This window comes from Echeneis naucrates, chromosome 4 (assembly GCF_900963305.1).
Source record: "Echeneis naucrates chromosome 4, fEcheNa1.1, whole genome shotgun sequence".
Classification (NCBI taxonomy): Eukaryota; Metazoa; Chordata; class Actinopteri; order Carangiformes; family Echeneidae; genus Echeneis; species Echeneis naucrates.
In genome coordinates, this window is record NC_042514.1 from 3,747,965 (window position 1) to 3,765,869 (window position 17,905).

General features: G+C 43.1%; 2 protein-coding genes across 3 annotated transcripts in view; both read left to right on the top strand.

The window, feature by feature from the left end:
- Positions 1-1,051: 1,051 nt before the first annotated feature.
- Positions 1,052-7,281, top strand: LOC115041732 (dynein regulatory complex protein 11). Its single transcript, XM_029499444.1, has 19 exons — positions 1,052-1,062; positions 2,298-2,625; positions 2,757-2,876; positions 3,052-3,234; positions 3,330-3,401; positions 3,688-3,893; positions 3,972-4,056; positions 4,153-4,266; positions 4,448-4,517; positions 4,684-4,790; positions 4,931-5,017; positions 5,097-5,158; positions 5,299-5,381; positions 5,725-5,832; positions 5,915-6,114; positions 6,393-6,479; positions 6,573-6,750; positions 6,845-7,083; positions 7,171-7,281. The coding sequence occupies exons 1-19, from the start codon at positions 1,052-1,054 to the stop codon at positions 7,279-7,281; spliced, it is 2,451 nt and encodes an 816-aa protein (XP_029355304.1).
- A 2,270-nt stretch (positions 7,282-9,551) lies between these two features.
- The window catches only part of obscna (obscurin, cytoskeletal calmodulin and titin-interacting RhoGEF a), a 41,758-nt gene continuing 33,404 nt past the window's right edge, over positions 9,552-17,905 (top strand). Inside the window, exons 1-18 of one of the 2 annotated variants that reach the window (XM_029499441.1) lie at positions 9,552-9,683; positions 10,423-10,487; positions 10,599-10,865; positions 11,408-11,569; positions 11,743-11,847; positions 11,934-12,200; positions 12,297-12,566; positions 13,122-13,388; positions 13,479-13,742; positions 13,828-14,094; positions 14,255-14,524; positions 14,667-14,933; positions 15,093-15,359; positions 15,820-16,092; positions 16,180-16,443; positions 16,565-16,831; positions 17,168-17,434; positions 17,513-17,782. In XM_029499441.1, coding sequence (XP_029355301.1) covers positions 10,448-10,487; positions 10,599-10,865; positions 11,408-11,569; positions 11,743-11,847; positions 11,934-12,200; positions 12,297-12,566; positions 13,122-13,388; positions 13,479-13,742; positions 13,828-14,094; positions 14,255-14,524; positions 14,667-14,933; positions 15,093-15,359; positions 15,820-16,092; positions 16,180-16,443; positions 16,565-16,831; positions 17,168-17,434; positions 17,513-17,782 — 4,054 coding nt within the window. In that variant the 5' untranslated portion in view covers positions 9,552-9,683; positions 10,423-10,447. Of the gene's footprint in view, positions 9,684-10,422; positions 10,488-10,598; positions 10,866-11,407; positions 11,570-11,742; positions 11,848-11,933; positions 12,201-12,296; positions 12,567-13,121; positions 13,389-13,478; positions 13,743-13,827; positions 14,095-14,254; positions 14,525-14,666; positions 14,934-15,092; positions 15,360-15,819; positions 16,093-16,179; positions 16,444-16,564; positions 16,832-17,167; positions 17,435-17,512; positions 17,783-17,905 lie in introns of those variants that run through there. The other variant, XM_029499442.1, reaches the window with a different exon arrangement.

The window sequence follows — 17,905 nt, forward strand, 5'->3', positions numbered from 1 at the left end:
GGCGGTGCGCATGGAAGTAGTTTTCCCAAACGGAGCAACTTGTTGGATGTTGAACGTAAAGAAGAGGAGAAAGTGTGGGCCTGTAAGCTTTAGTTGACCTGTCAGCGGGAGGATATTTTGGTTCACCAGTGTCCAAGTTTTGTGACCGCGTAAGCGCTGCGGAGAATGCGCCTCCAGCAGCAGCAGCAGCAGCAGCCATCCTGCTGTTTTCCACCCTTGAACACAAACCTATAATTGTAATAGAGCTTTGAAGAAAAGAAAAAAAAAAAAAGACAACACACTTCGGGGCAGTCTATATTTAAAAGTTGCATTAGAAGAAGTTCTTAAAAATAAATAAATAAATAAATAAAAAGTTGGTGGCTTGTTGACTGAGATGATAAATGACTCCTTTAAAAGATGAACCACCATTATGAAAATAACACTTAGTAACGAAAGACTGGCTCATATTTTTTTAGACATGGATTCAGATATATGTGCCTTTTCATTCAGCTTTTGCGGAAATGTGCACTTTTCTCCCATCCTGTTATTATTATTATTACTATTTTGTGAAGGGCGTCACCTGCTGGTGTCTCACTTGTTGTGCCTTGATGAGGTTCAAAAAGCCACCTTTTTTTAAACTGAATTTACTAATTTCGTAATGTTCTTAACTCAGTAACCAACTATTTAAATTAGAAAGGCAGAGGAAATGTGTGTATTATTATTATTATTTTAGGTAGGAGAAGCTTTAGGCTGGCAGTATTAACTATAATAATTGCAGTAGTAATAGAAGTCGTTGTTTTAGTATGCATTATTTTATTGTAGTGAGTTTAAACACAGTTAAAGCTAGGTATTGTTTTCCACGTGTTTAAAATAAATAAATAATAAATACAACAACAACAGCGGAGTAACTTCCGGAAACACCGTTGCCATGGAGACCGGCGTCAACTGAGCCGGACCGGAGACTCTGCGGCTCATTTCGGACCAATTTAACCGTAAAACTCCACTTCAACGAGCTTTTAATTTGACAAAACACACCGGGAATCTATTTCTCACTCTCCTCGGAGGCCGAAACATGTCACAGAGGTAAACTTCCAGGCGGCCGGACGGTTAAAACGCCCTCAGCGGCCACCGTACTTTAACTTCGTGAGCTCGACTGTGCGTAGTTTTAGCTAGTTAGCCGCTTTTCACGCAAAAACAAATTCAGAAGAAAAAGTTGTGAAGTCGCGCTGTGTGTTAAAACACAGAAATTTTATGACAATTATGTTTATCTTTATTTTAAATAATCAGAGTAATGACCCGTAAAATGAAGTTTATTTTCCTTACCTCATTTTCGGCAGCGTGTTGTTAGCAGTGTCTAACTTCAACCAGAGGAGGAGCACACGTGACTCTGAGAGGACTCGTCTTCTTCCCCCTTTAAATCCATTCATACAAACTTTGGACCAAACTCTTTGTTGAGACCCAACAAATCCCCTCAAGGTGAAACCACTTGGTGACACTTCCTTTAAGGGGGCAGAAACCTCAGGCTGAACCAGGCTCAGCAGGAGGGAATAAAAATAATGATAATAATAATAAAAATGCAAGCCAAACATACAGATGTAAGGAGTGATTGAAGCCCGCATTAGTGAATATTAAAATTAAGGTTTCTATCAGAAGAAATAATTAATAGTGTCTGATGATAATTAATGGCAGCTGTTGTAGGAGAAGGAACGTGGAGCAGAGATGATTCAGCACCTATTAGGATGGGGACAGGGAGAGAGAGAGAGCAAAAAGGGAGAAACATAAAACTACAGGAAGAAAAAGTTAGTGACATGTGATGTTGTCATGTCACTGATACTGAAACAGGGTTACTTTGCTCTAACACTCCTCCTGGTCATACTTGACCACCGATACAGTGTTTCCTAATGTGCTCTCAGTGTAAATGGAAGGCAGACAAGCTCTGACACAGTGTAAAAATGCCCTGCAAAGTTTATCTGAAGTTTATATGAGACTAACAGTTTGAAGTAATCAAATCCACTGGAAAGCTTCAGAAAACCAGATTCCCAGGTTTTGATATTGTCTGTAAAGGGAACAGTGTGGATACATGAACAGATAATATTACACAAAAATGACTGTAGCTTTGGAAGGCAGACAGCCAAAGCCGCCTGAGAATTTGGATATGCTTGTGAACATGAGATTGTATGTGGAATTTAGAAATATTACAATGACCACAATCAGCAAGAAGAGTGCATACAATACAATCGTTCAGTAATGTTTTCTCAAGATAGGCTTGGAATATTGTGTATGAACCACAAATAAAAAGCTTGTTTTTACTTTTCCAGGACATATAATGAACTGTGGGCAGAGGCCCAGGTAGAGTTGAGCCGTCTGCTAATTGAGGACCTGCCCGCTGAGCCCCCTCGTCCAGAGAAAGACAGGGTTGTGTTCTTCCAACGTCTCACCATGCTTTATGTGCGCTACATCCAAATCTTCAGACAGCTGGAGAGGGTCTACGACCAGTTGGTCCACCCTCAGAAGAGACAAGTGATTCGGGTAATTCTCGATGGAGTGATAGGCAGGGTGCTGGAGCTGAAGAATGAAATGGTGGAAAAAGAGTTTTCAGAGTACCACTACATGGATGATGTCCTTCATGACTTGAAACTCAGACCTGTGAGTCATATTTTACTGTATTGGATTTTTCAGATCTGAATGACGTTACATTAAATTGTCTACACCAGACTTTGGCTTTACACCTATTTTTATTAGTATTATTGATTTATTTTTTTTTTTTGTCACTTTAGGCAGACCTTGAAATTCCTATACCTCGGTATTTTCTAACTGAATGCAACAAAGAACTCCAAGAACAAAAGGTTATGCTCACAAATATCCTTAAGATGGTGGAATTTACTGAAAGCCCAGAGGTGAGTTAAAAACCAGCACCATTTTAAATAAAGTCTGTATGTGTTATATATTAGAACAAGCTAAAAATAACTTTGTTACATTTCATAGATGATTACTTAGCGATCTGAAAATGATTGAAATGTTAATATTATTGTTAATAGTTCTTTTGCCTCCTGATTTTCATTGTCCTTACAGCCTGTAATGATCAAAGACATGAGTCAGGATGAGGCCATTAAGATCATCCAAGTGGTGGAGAGGGCCCGCCAAGGACGTCTGAGGGCAAAATTGAATAAAGAGAGTAGAAATATGAACAGGATGTTCAGCACAAAGGACACTGAAACACTTAGCGCTGACGTGGCTGCAGTCTGCATTCAGAAGGTCATCTATTATCATCGTGGCGTACGCTTTTTTCACTTTGTTGCTGATATGAGTTGGATTTCACACTCAAAGATTTGGCTGAATGTGATTTTCAGGTTTGGAAGGGCTACATAGCGAGGAAGAAGACAAAAATTGCTCGGGATGAAGAAATGATTTTTCTAGGAATGGTTTGTATCATCAGTTTTTCTAATTGTCTTAGACTGGATATTCTTTTTTCCAACAAAAACCACCAAAGCATTATGTAAATGTTGAATGTACAACATATACGTATCTGTGCTGTGTCATTCTTTGTTAGGCTTAAACTGGATTAGTTTAAAAATTGTTTAAAATAAAAAACAAACACTAGTTTGTCTAGTTTTATTATTAAAAAAGAGAAACATCGCACTATATAACCATATTTCATTAGTTTAGTTTTTTGACATGTACAATATGTTTTGGTCACTTTCATCGAAGATCATGGATCCAAAATACCGGGTCCCCTGCCCTGCAGAAATCACTGCCCAGGCCAATGAAGTTCACACAAGGACGAAACAGACGGAATATGAGGAAGACTATCAAAAGTCAATGGAAGCTATCACAAGACAACTCCGGGATGTGGAAGGTCATGACATCAGCAAGACAATGAAAGACCAAATCCGGCAGTGGTTCATTGAATGCCGGTAAGATGCAACAGAGGTGGTTGTATGATTTTTACTATAATCATGTAATAGTCTGTGTGTGTGTGTGTTTTGAAACAGCGATGCTACTGGATCATTTCCAGACTACCCTGATGAAGAGGACGGTGGCTCAGCGCTCATATTTGCAGAAAAGAACCCTCAGCAGGTAAACTTTGCCCTCTGTCAAAGATACTAAACAATATTTTTTTCCAGTATCATGCTGAGGAAGAATGTTATTTGTACGCTGATTTTTTTTTTTCAGTTAGTGGAAGAAATTGCTGCAAAGGAAGAGGAGGATACAAACAATAAACCAAAAGGGAAGGAGGAAAAGAAAGAGAAGGGGAAAAAGGACAAGGGGAAAAAGGAAGACGAAACTGTAAGAACGCAATATCACTGAATAAATTTTGAATGATCCAGTTCAACACTGTGGAAATTCTGGTGCCATCAGATTTTTCCTAAATGCATAAAAGTATATAGTAAGTAAGATAATAAGCACGATAAGTAGAATAAATTAACCAATAAAACTTATTAACTTAAATATTGAACTGCAGGAAGAGGAAGCAGGATTGAAGATGCTACCTTCTGCTTTTCTATCAGACTTGGAACTGGGAAACAAAATCTATATAGGTATGTTTAAATTAAAGAAGGTGAAACTTTCCTGTGATTGCCAGTTTAATGATAATAGGTTGTTTAGACAGATTGGTTAAGATGGTAGCCAGTTGTCCCTGCTCAGTGTATACTAACTAATAATCAGCTAATCCATGATGAAGCCTGAAGTGAATGTCGCCCTTAGATGTTTGGAAAAACCGCAATGAATCGAAAAACTTCAGCCAGAGGCACGAGGTGGAGCTGATCAAGGAAGAAAAGAGGAAAGTCATTGAGGCAGACATCCGAGCACAGGTGATGATGGGAGAGTCCAAAAAACCTCAAATTTACAGGCTGATAAAACTGCAGGGGGGTGTGTGCAAGTTGCGTGGCAAAGTCATAATTAAACAGCACCACATCTCGTTACACTCAGTGGTCTGTTTTGCTTGTGCCAGGTAGATGAGCAGATGAGACAAGAGTTGGCTGACTGGAAGCTAGCTGTGGACAAAGAAAAGGGAGGTAAAGGCAAAGGAAATGCAAAGGTACTGAAATTGAGAGACATTGCTCATAGTCTGCATTTATTTCCTACAGCTGTTTCCTAATAATACTGTTTTTCCACAGAAAAAGAAAGGATCTAAAAGTGGAAAGAAGAAGAAAAAGGAGAAAGATCTAACAGCTGATAGGTGAGATCTCACAGAGCCAATAGCTCGTGAATTGAATGAGTTATATGATTTTTGATACAGAGTCTAATTGTGTGATGTGGATAAATTAAGGATAAAGTACAAATGCTGAAAAAACTGTGCACTTTTTTCACATATTCTAGGACTCTTGAGTCTCTCTGTCAGGAGCTGGTTGAACAGGGCTTGTTGAAAAAAGCAAATGATGTCAGGCTGCAGGATTACTTGGGTAAGACATTATTTACTTTATTATTTTTGTTGAATGGTGTGTCATCTCATTCTCATATTTTTTTCTTTATGATAAAAATGATATCTGAGCTTGTAATGCGATAACAATGGCTTTGCTGTCACCATACAATAGGACTCACTTTATAGCATGACCAGTATCTGAAAATTATGTAGTGTAGTGCTGCCCTCTTCTGGTTTGTGATTGGCAAAACACTATGATCACAGTGAATGTGAATCTCAAAGCACAATAATCTTTGTGGTAAAAATGTATTTAGGTTTTTCTTCACTGGGATCAGTTGTGCAGATGAGTAATTATGTGTGACAGTCGTCACTTTTGGTTCTAGGCGACTACAGCTACCTTGGGACAACACTGAGGCAAAATGACATCGAGCCCATGCCATCACTGTCAGATGTGCGTCAAGTCTTAACTCTATATGCAATTTTACCATTAGGTATGTAAGTTATTCTTCACATTTAAAATAAATACGTCTGAAATCATTTGCTGTTTGAAAATGAGGTGTGTGTTGTTGGCAGGCTCTCAGGTGGTACATGAGAAGGCTCCTCTGATAAAGGCCATCCTACTGACAGGCCCAGGAGGTGTAGGTAAGAAGATGCTGGTCCATGCGATCTGCCGTGAGACGAGGGCCAACCTGTTCGATCTGTCACCTCTGAACACAGCGGGAAAGTACCCGGGCAAGAGCGGCCTCGCCATGATGCTTCACATCGTCTTCAAGGCGAGACACTTTTCAAAAGAACCCAGTGCTATTGTATCTGAGCACGTTTTTAATGATAGAAAGCAGAAAGTTTCTAAAATAACCACTGTCAAACCATAAAAAGCATTTTTGTTCTCAGAAGTTCAAGTGTAAGCTTTACCCCATCTTTACATGTAATACCTACTAAGTTTAATATTCAACAGTGATCTTAACACAACATTAGGAATTCCTCACAGGTATTTACATTTTGATTCATTGGGAAAGGAAAAATTCTGCTCTTCATAATCATCTCCATGCAGGTTGCAAGACTTTTGCAGCCTTCAGTGATATGGATTGGAGATGCAGAGAAAATGTTCTATAAGAAAGTTCCCAAGGAAGAAAAAGATGTAGGTACCCCTGAGCAATACGAACACGCTGAGGCGTCATTATGTTGTAGCAGTGTTTCATGCTAATTTGAACTGTTTTGTGTGTGTAAACAGTTAGACCCCAAGCGGTTGAAGAAAGATTTGCCCAAGTGCCTCAAGCTGATCAAAGGGGAAGATCGTGTTTTGATAATAGGAACAACTAGTGACCCTCTGAGTGCTGAAATTAAATCACTGTGTAAAATGTACAGCAAAATCATTCTTATCCCAAGGCCTGACTACGGCTCACGATACAGTAAGACAACGCATAACACAAGAGAAATTCTGATTTTGAAATGAATGATGTTGGTATGTTTTAAAAAATGACTTACCTGACTGTGTGGCTTCAGTCTTGTGGATGCAGCTGATCCAAAAGCAGGGAGGGGAGATAACCGAGTCCCTGGACATCAGCTCTCTTGCCAAGATTTCTGATGGCTACACTCCAGGTCACATGGTCCAGGTGATCCAGGCCGTTGTCACGAAGCGTCGCATCCTGCAACAGGCAAACAGACCCCTGACTGCCGCCGAGTTTGTTGCCCCTTTAGCCAAGTTTGACCCTGTGTTTCAAGAAGAGGAAGAGGCCCTTAAAGTACAGCAGCTCATGTTTGATTTATTCATCATTACATTTTCTTATTGTTGCTGTTTTGTAATGTTGGCATGTTTATTTAAATTTCAGAACTGGTATGCAAAGACCCCACTGGGGAAAAAGAGGACCAAGGCCGCCACAGGAAAGGAGGAAGAAGCCCCAGTTAAAGGCAAAGATGCAAAGAAAAAAGGGAAAAAATAAGTTTGTCACACTCCTTTATGTGAAGCTGAGTGTAGTTTAAATTTTTAGAAGCTTGTATGTGAAACAACTTCTGATGAGATCAACACTACCCCAAAAATCACATCAAAATGTAATAAAAAAGTCAATTGGCCGGCAGGCAATTTATTTATTTCATGATGCAGGGAAATGTCTGCTTCTCCTGCGATGGTAGATAAGATGGAGTTCACATAATAAAATCTCTTCTGTTGTTGAACAGAACATCACAGCTCAGAGCATTCTGAACAGTTCATTCAGAAAGGTGCTAACACGCTGCGTGAGGAAAGTTAAACTTTCTTCCAATGAGAACAACACTTCTATTTCTGCTGTTAATTAATTGAATCTCAGCATGCTGTTCTCCATCATTACTAATATATCTTAGTTTGAGTGATACTTCGAACTTTCCTGGACCTACTTCCTGCACATGGTTTTGTGTATTTTGATGACTGATTGTTAGTCCATCAATGACAAAACGGATCGAAGCTGTTCAGATGTCACCGACCACACTGCATACTTAATGTGATTGTGATCTAAAATAATTCAGGGGTGCAGCTCTGGAGGACAGACTCCTATAGCTTTAGTTCTCAGACTCAAGGCCACGCTGTAATTAGACGTCGTCGTATCGGCTTCATTCAAGGGCAGCCTGAGTTTTTACTGTATGGATATAGCTGTCACTGACAGAAGTAGCGCTAACATATTTCATACGTGACCCCTGGATGAAATGTTTTTGTGGGTCAGGCAGTCTGGGTCTACGGTCGAATGACGACTGTTTGAGTGTGTGTTGAATCTCACTGTGTTCCTTCATTGTGACCGCTGTCAGGTGGAGAGACTGTGGACCAGAGGAAATGTGAGAGGGGTCCCATACATGGATTCAGAGGATTAAGTGGAGTGTTCAGCTGTTTTGTCAAGTTCTAAATTCACTCGACACATCCTCACATTGCCTTGGTTCTTTTAACATGACTATTTTTAGTCTGTGTGCACCATCAGTAGGATGCTGCACACGTGAAGGCCCACATTTCAAGACGACATGTTGAGCTGCTGCACATCTCCAATGCCACAGGTCGTGATTCGAGGACCTTTCTTAGACATCCTTTAAAGAATGTAACATCCTATTCAGAAATAAGCATCAAAAAATGTAATCCCATAATGTTGTACCAAAGCTGTTTAAGTCTTGCTGGTGTTTGGGCTGCTGAGGACTTGAAAAGGGGGACTTGTTTTCTTCTGGTGGCCTCCAATTCCCCCCTCGATGACGACAGGTTGTTTTGTGTGGGCCGTCGATAGAGTTTCACTGGACGTGGGAGTGCTCAGCGACACATGGAGCTGCCTGTCAAACGGAGAGGAACACAATGCCACCTTTGTTCTGTCTGAACGGCCGGATGAGGGAACATCCCACAAACTGAACACCTCAGCCCCACAGATCTTAGGCAGGGGAAGACGACTGTTGGTGTTCTGAATGGCTTTCAGTCTGATAACCTTTGAACCCCGTTACACAGGGCTTGGCCACACAGAGGATCAACCAGTTTGCCAATTTCTCTAATTTATTTGTATATGTCTAAGGACAGGTCTGTGTTAAAGGACCTCCATGTGTGCACAGACCAGTGATGGCCGGCTGAAATTGGAGCTTAATCTTTTGTGACCTTTCCTCTGTGGTGGAAACTCCCCGTGGAGATCTGCAGACTTTTATCAGTCTGACATGAGGTTTAGGATACTGACGGATGTGGGTCAGCATTGTAAAGCACGTCATTAAGCTGCATCAGTCATACAGTGTGGAGCTGTGCGGTACTTTTGGAGGAAAAGACTTTAGATCTCAGTGACTGTGTGGAAAATAACATTCATATACAGACCGCTGACCAACATCTTCTTCCTACATGAAGGCTACTTAAACATCGCTCTTGTAATTTTCACTTGTGACCCCGTGACTCTGACTCATAAACACAACAAAACCATCATACACACTAATCCTCTCATATATATTTTGATTGTTTTTCATGGTTCCATTGATGTCCGACATGAGTGGCTTCACATCATTAAAGCCAAAGCTATCTTTACCCTCATACTGACAGACGGCTATTTTGGAAGTTAGTATGTGGGGAGAGATATGTCAGCTGTTCAACACTACGCTCCATCATAGCGGAAAAAAAAAAAAAAAAGGGGGAAGAGAAAGGGAAAACGCTATAGGCTGTCTGCTTTGGGGACTTGGACACCGTTTGTAAACCTGGCTGTGTTCTCCTTTGGCTGAGCGGTTTGTTGTTAATCTTAAAGGCTTTGTGACGAACTACACAAGACCTGGACATGGTGGATATTTTAATCAGCTGTTTTTTTTAAAGAGGACGTTATTATTGGCTCAACAGGAGAGAGTATGCAAGGATAATTTCTCTGTAGAAAAGGTGAGTGCATCCCTTCGAGTCATCCGATATCTTCTGGTTTAGTTTTTAGGCTTGTTTGCACACTTTGATACTGAACGTGGTTTTAATGGTTGAGCCATATACTGCACAGTTATATTAGGAAAAGTCTTAATAGGTGAATACTGAATTTTGTAGATATCAAGCTGTCTTCCACTTTGTTTACAACGCATCTGCAATGAAAATCTCATACTAAGCCCCAAGAGATTATGAGGTGATGGTCACTGTGACGTACTATGAAAAGTCATTTTAACTGGTAGGTGAGATGGAATGATGCTGCACTTCAGGCCCTGCAAAGTGCTCTATCATCTCAAATATATCAGCCAGTTTGGTAATCGGCACCTGTCGTGTTCCTTTACTGAAATTTACCTTTTCTCTGAGTGCATGCATGTGATAGAAAAGGCATCACAGCTGAGTCTATATTGGTGCTGCTGAGCTCAGCCGAGTGAGGTGACAGAGATTCCTCTGCTCTTCGTTACTGAGAGGGGCTGGAACGCCATCACAGGGATCAACCGTACGACAGCATTGTATCCATTTTGATAGGCCAAATTCAAAGAGATTGAATTTGAAACGTTCTGTTAAAAACGTAAGTTATTTATATTTACCTGAAAGAAGTGAATCTGTTGGTTGAAGCTTCATGAATATTCTTTATCATAGCAGTAAAACAGACTATTACTGTAGTTAGTGACATTACCTGACATGTGAAATCACACTATATTTCTAGACCTTCTGTGGTAAAAGCAGGAAACATGGGAGACAGCAAACCAGGAGGAATAATAGCAGCAGCAAGTAAGTTGGCTTGTCATGTACAGCTGTACTTTTCAGTTAGCTTATTTTACAGCAAATGAGCTTTGAGGTCGCTATGTTCTCTGTGTGTGCGTGTGTGTGCTTGTTTGCCAGAGAACCGGCTGCAGGTGGTGAAAGGTTTGGAAGATGTGGAGGTGTCTGAGTGTGAGAGCTGCAGCTTTGAGGTGACCCTCAACCTGGCCTACATCGAGGGTATTTGGACCAGGGACGGGCTGCAACTCAAGTCTAAGCCCAACTGTCGCATCAGCATGCACGGAAAGAAACACTCCCTCACGCTGAGACGGGTGGCTCTGGGAGACGCCGGCCTTTTCTCCTTTCAGGCTGATGGCATCCAGACCTCAGGCCAACTCAGCGTCAGAGGTAAGGCAACACAGCAGACTGAGCAGACTGAAATAAAAGTTCAGGCCCAGTGTATGCCTCAGCCAAAGGAAGGCCCTGTATATTTCCACATGTAGGCAGCCTGGCTGGGTCATGTACGGACTCACAGGTGGATTTAGTCCATATGTGACAGTAGCATCTTACAATCCGGCTCCATCTGGGCCATAGAATGGAGACCAATCATGGGCTGGACTTATTTTACTATTTAGGGTCAAGTCGAGGCCAGGTCAAAGGTAAAACCTGACCAAAGGCCTAATGATTTAAATCACATCAAAATAAAAACAAGCTTTTTCCAAGCTTGGTTGAATCCTAATTACACGGTCTCCTTCCCCGTTATGAACACGCCACCTTTTCTCTGCCTACAAACAACAAAAGAAACTAATCTGATTTGATAACTCCATTTCTGAAGTTGGTATATCAGGCAGCCACATCTCTTCACAAATAAACTGTCAGCACTCAAACTTGCAGAAAAAGCTACAATTTCTTTCAAAGTGTATAGCTGTGAATTGGATATCGTCTGCCAGCTAAAGACATCCACATACTGAAAGAGCTCGAGGACGTAGACACGATGGAGCGCCAAACCGTGGCCTTCCTGTGTGAGGTCAACCACGTGGACGTGGACGGTCGGTGGTACAGAGACGACAGCAGGATCCGAGGAGGAGACAACATCAAGATCAGACACCAGGGCAAGTGGCCAAACACACAGGCTGCACAGAAATGCTGAATGTTGGCCTCATATAAATTCAACCTTACAAAGAAACAGATTGAGTAGTAATGTCATGGGCAGCTTGTAGGTGTAAATGTACAAGAGAGAAATTACATTTAACGGTAGAAACAATTAGCTTTGGTCTGATTACAGGTAAAACTCACACCCTGATCTTCAAGTCAGTCAGGCCGATGCATGCTGGTGAGATCAGGTTCACCGCAGAGCGCGTGTCATCTTACGCAACTCTCACAGTACAAGGTGAGCCAAGCTGGCTGTGGAAAACACAAAAGAAGAAGAATTAGTGGAGGAAATGAAGTCTGACCTGAATGTCTTCCCTCCTTTAGAACTCCCCGTCCAAATAGTGCGTCCTCTAAGAGTCAAGATAGCTATGTATCACCACCGGGGTCTGCTGGAGTGCCAGGTGTCACGGCCTAATGCTCAGGTCAGGTGGTACAAGAACGGGAAGGAGCTCCTGCCCGGTACCAAGTACCAGCTAATCAGCCAGGATGTCTACAGGCAGCTGACCATCGATAACGTTTGCTCCTCAGACGAGGACACCTATACTTGCGATGCAGGAGATGACGAAACCTCATGCCAGCTCCTGGTAGAGGGTGAGCCGCTTGCTGCCTCAGTGACAAGTTAACATTGTGCTGAGTTAAAGTTTCACGTTTCAATGCATCAACAACATTTTGTGGCTGCACTTGCAGAGCAGGCCATCAGCATAGTGCGGGGGATGAGCTCAGTGGAGGTGATGGAGCCGGAGCTGGCACTTTTCCAGGTGGAGACCAGCCTGAAGTCCGGGAGGCCTCCTAAGTGGACCTTAAACGGCGAGGTCCTGGAGCAGTGTGCCACGGTGAACATCGACAGGGAGGGAACCCTCCATAGTCTCTGCCTCACCTCCACAGACAGCTCCATGTCCGGCCCCGTGCTGTTTGTAGCCGGCAAGAGTCGCTCCACCGCTCAGCTTACTGTCAAAGGTGAGTCTGCTCATGTTCTTATCGCACATTTTAACAATTTAAAAGTTGGGTATGGTTTGTTTTTCGCTATATTTATTTATTTTTCATCAATCTGTTTTATTTATTGTTTGGCAGATATTTACTCCACCGACCATCTTATTTTGGTTAAACTTTTACTGATGTAATGTTGTGTTCCGTGGTGTTCCAGTGTGATTGTTGTGGACAAGTATTAAAAGAAAAATCACCCCCCCCGGCCTACAAACACATCCATCACATATCTTTTTATATACATGCTTATCTTATATTATTGCAGCGGGACAGAAATTAAATTTAGTATGACATTAATAGTTTGGACTTAATTGGAAAAAAGCCCAGTGAAATTTAATTATCGTCTATCACCTCTTTCTCTCTGTGTTATCCTACAAATTACTGGAAAGATTTCCTGCATGTCTCATCAGTGCTGAGGAGGATTGTATCCTTTGACTAATCCTGAACAGGATTAGATGGATGAGGTGACTGAGGGTGGGTTTTTTTAGAGATGCCTCTTTAAGATCTCTTTCTATTTTTCCCCCGTAGAGCGACCTCTTCAGGTTGTTCGTCACTTGGACGACGTGGAGGCGAAGGAGAGCAGCTCGGTGACTCTGAGCTGTCAGTTTTCCCCTTCTCCCCGGCTGGTGCGCTGGTTCAAAGGTCGCACAGCTTTAAAGACTTCACACAAGTACAGCATGAGAAGAGAGGGGAAACGAGCCGAGCTGACCATTCACGGCCTGGCGGGGATGGATTCGGGGCAGTACCACTGCATGGCTGGAGGTTCACAGAGCACAGCACATGTTAGAGTACAAGGTGGGACAAATCTTGTTATGTTTTGGCTATTCAGTGTTTTCACACTTCACCTGTTTCCTTTATATAATCACTTGCGCCTTTGTGTTCTAGCACGAGCCCTTAAGTTGGTCAAACACCTCGAGCCAGTGGAAATCGAGGAGGACGGCGTTGCCACTTTTTCATGTGAGCTCAACTATGTGGTCGCCAACGTGGAGTGGCTCCTCAACAATGTCCGCCTCTATTCCAACGCCATCAACAGGATCCAGCACATGGGCACGATGCACAGCCTCGTAATCAAAAAGCTGCGGCCTCAGCACAGCAGGCTCACCTTCAAAGCCGGTCTCCTGTCTGAGAGCACAACCTTGAAGGTCAAAGGTCAGCCATGGGAATAAGTTAAGTGGTTCATTTCTGAAAAACATCCAAACACCATGAATGAGGTGACACTGCCTTCCATCCACAGAGCGTCCGGCAGTGTTCCTGAGGTCTCTGGAGGACGTTGTGGGAGAAGAGGAGGGGGAGGTCTGTCTGCAGTGCGAAATTTCCAAAGAGGCGGCGACCCCCGTTTGGAGGAAGGACGGTACGATCCTGACGGCCGATGACAAATACGAAATACTCCAGTTTGGGAAGTCCATGGCACTGATCATCCATTCACTGAGCAATGAGGACTCTGGACAGTACACCTGTGATCTGGGCACCAGCCAGACCAAGGCCAAAGTTACAGTACACGGTGAGGAAAATGGGAAGAGCTGTGCATCCGATATTTTCTGTTAAGTGACTGTGGTGCTTCTCTTCCTGCAACTTTGAAATCTGGTTTTGAGTCCAATATAAGCTGCACTGTAAACATTTTTAACCGTAACGGAGGATCCTTTGTTGTTGTTTATCTCCAGATTTACACATCACGATTCTCCAGCGTATGAAGACAACCTCTGTGCTGGAGGGCGACAATTGCAGCTTCGAGTGTCTCCTCTCTCACGATCTCGATGATGAGCCATCCTGGACAATCAACGGTCAGATGGTGGTCACCAACAGCCGTACCCAAGTTTTCAAAAATGGCCGCAAGTATAGGATGGCCATCAAAGATGCCATCCTGGCTGACTCTGGAGACGTGGTCTTCACTATCAAAGACCTCAGCTGTAGGACCATGCTTTTTGTTAAAGGTGATTAGCCAGCCGTCAGAGGTTAAATCTGCTTGTGGGCATGAAGATAGCTGTTTTTTTGTTTTATTTTGAAAAGAACCACTTGGTGTGTGCATTTATACAGCTTGTGTAATGTCGCCGAATGCATTTCCTCTTCTTTTAGAGAAGCCGGTTCACATTTTTAGGGACCTGCTGAATGTCAAGGCGGTGCCAGGTGAGGATGCTGAGCTGAGCTGTGAAATCACCAAACCAGAGGTCACCATCCGTTGGCTGAAAAACGGCCACCTAATCAGAGAGAGCCCTAAGTATGAGATGAGCGTGGAGAAGAAACTGGCTCGGCTGATCATCAGGAATACCACCACCAGAGACTCCGGGGAGTACTGCTGTGAGGCTGAAGGTGTTGCCTCTCGTGCCAAACTGAACATCAGAGGTAGGTGAGAGTTTCATATAAATGTTATCTGATAACAAAACAAAGAATTGTTTATCATGCAAACTGGTGCTGCTACATCTTGTTCCATTTTGCAATATAGGCCGGTGAGGACTATACTTAGTGTCCAGGTTGACTCAACTTTCTGACTTTCCCTCTCAGAGCTCCAGCACACGTTTGCAAGGGAGCTGAAGGACACGAAGGCGGAGGAGAAGGGCAAAGTGACTCTGGAGTGCGAGACCAGGCGCCCAGCCAAGCGTGTCAAATGGCTGAAGGGAATGATGGAGCTGAGGTCCGGCAGGAAGTACCTCATCAGGCAGAAGGGCGTGGTGCTGTCGCTGACAATCTCCTCTCTAGAGAAATCGGACACCGACGTTTACACTTGTGATGTCGGCACCATGCAGAGCCGGGCACAACTGACAGTGCAGGGTGAGACCAACGGGCAACACCAGGCCCTGCAGCTCAGTGCTTAAAAAGAATCTGGGATAGGTTACTCCCTTCAACTGAATTATAGATTAGAGGAATAAAAGAGATATTTCCTTACTATTGATATATATCAAATCTTTCTTTTATGATCCGTCAGTGGGGGAATTTGCTTTATCATTGCAGCAAATTGATGAAAACAAGACAAATAAATGGTAAAATGTTTGTACGAAACAAATTGGAAAAGTAAATTAAAAGTAATAATCTCATAATATAACACAGAAAAAGTGTGTTTTAGGTTACTGCACATGAATCGTAAAATCGTAAAATCTGTGATGTGTGTCATCTACCCAGACCAGCAGTCAATTTAAATTATTTAGTTTTATTCTTACTGAGTAACATACTGAGGATGTCGATCAAACCGTCTGTATGATTGGTGTTATTTTCCGTATGGCCCTTCATTCAGGCCAGAAGGTGATGATTCTGGATGAACTGGAGGATGTTGAGTGTCTGGAAGGAGACACGGTCATATTCAGGTGTCGAATCTGTCCCAGCGACTACATCGGAGTCCGATGGTACCTGGATGAGACTCTGCTCTACACCAATGAGCTCAATGAGATCCAGATGGTTCCCGGAGGCTACCACACCCTCACGTTTAAGCAGCTCGCCCGCAAAGACACTGGCACCATTTCATTCTCAGCAGGAGACAAAAGGTCGTACGCTTCGCTGCTGGTTCGAGGTGAGACTGAGAGCGGAGCGCTGAACATGATGTTTTATATCACGTTGCTTTTTGCCCTGATTTGGTCTCCTCTCTTTGTGCCCCCAGAGAGGCGTCCCACTATCATTAAGGCGCTGGAGGACTGTGAGGCGATTGAAAGAGGCGGTTTGGTTTTATCCTGTGTGACCTCCAAGCCGTGCCACATCCTCTGGTACAAAGATGGCTGTCTGATGTGGAGCTCCTCCAGATATTTCACCAGCCGCTCCGGCTGCGAGGCTCGACTGACAATCCGGGAGGTCTGCAGCACTGATGCTGGGATCTACGAGTGCAGCGCCGGATCTGTATCAACGAGGGCTGTTGTAACAGTCAAAGGTCTGAACAGAGATCCAAAAGTCTTTCATTGCTTACTCTTACTCAGCACCGGATGACCCCACTCTGTTAAAATTAGTAAAATGTGTAATACACAGCATAAGGTTGTTCCCATCTTTTTCAGCAATCCCAGCTGAGTTCACTCAGCCTCTGAAAACTGTGGAGGCCAAAGAAGGAGAGACTGTGACCCTGACCTGTGAGTACTCGTTGCCTGGGGTCCAATACCATTGGAGGAAAGGCTTTGAGAGTCTCAGACCTGGAGACAAGTACGTGATAAAACAGAGGAAGACAATCAACTCTCTAATCATCAAAGGCCTGAAGCCCGAGGACTCAGGAGAATATACCTGCCAGTGTCGAGATCACCGCACAACAGCAAATCTCAAAGTGCACGGTGAGACCCTTATCATTCATTTATCATCACATTGAGTACATTACCTGCAATAAAGTTTTTTCTCTGTGACTGATAACTTTCACAATTACAAGCTTTGTAGTAACAATAATAATAAATGATGATTCATTCAAACAGTGAATATAGCCAGTTTAAGTTGCACTGAAATCACAGTAGCATCATCGGACTTGCCTCTTTTTACCGGTGCTTTTAAATATTTCACTAAATACTGTTTAAAAGAACCAGACTTTCCATCACGGACCACGTCAGCTTCTGAACTGGATTTGCCTGTTAATTATACACCAAATGTTTGTTATCTCACCTCTTCCTTTTCTATAGCTATTCCTATTTCCTTCATACAACAACTGAAGAACACCCAAGCAGAAGAAGGCACCAGTGTCATGTTGCGCTGTGAACTCTCCAAACCTGGAATACCAGTGGAATGGAGGAAGGACGACGAGCTGCTGAAGAACGGAGTCAAGTACCAGATAAGGAAACGGGAAACCACGTTGGAGCTTCTGATATGGAAGCCTGCGCCTAAGGACAGCGGGGTCTACAGCTGTTTGTGTGCCGATCAGGTGACGTCCGCCGCGGTCAAAATCACAGGTAGGAAGTCACTCATCAACAGACAGAAATAAAGTTTCCAATCATAGATAATTATACATCTAACTCTGGACTCCCCAGCTCTTCCAGTCACCTTCAAGCAGAAGCTGAGGAATGTGCAGATCGAGGAGGGAAACACAGCGACGTTACGCTGCGAGCTGTCCAAGCCTGGGTACACAGTGGAGTGGATGAAGGGGGGGGACACGCTCATCAGAAACGGAGAGAAATATCACATGCGGCAGAGAGACATGCTGATTGAATTGCGGCTCTCTGATGTGACTCCAGAGGACAGCGACATCTACACGTGTGTCTGTGGAAACATTGAGACCACTGCAACTCTGACTGTAAATGGTGGGTGTTTTTTTCTACAGATGTGAATTATTGAAGGTTTGCCTTTGTTAGAGCAGAAGTTTGCACTGTCACCTTTGAACCCCGAGCCTGTAGGTGTAGGTAGCGATTGTCACTGGTTGTGTA

Excerpts from the sequence above, each read along its gene's own strand:
- LOC115041732 (XM_029499444.1), top strand. Across the intron at positions 6,480-6,572 it reads TTCCCAAGGAAGAAAAAGAT|TTAGACCCCAAGCGGTTGAA; the intron begins GTAGGTACCCCT and ends GTGTGTAAACAG. Across the intron at positions 7,084-7,170 it reads AAGAGGAAGAGGCCCTTAAA|AACTGGTATGCAAAGACCCC; the intron begins GTACAGCAGCTC and ends TTTAAATTTCAG.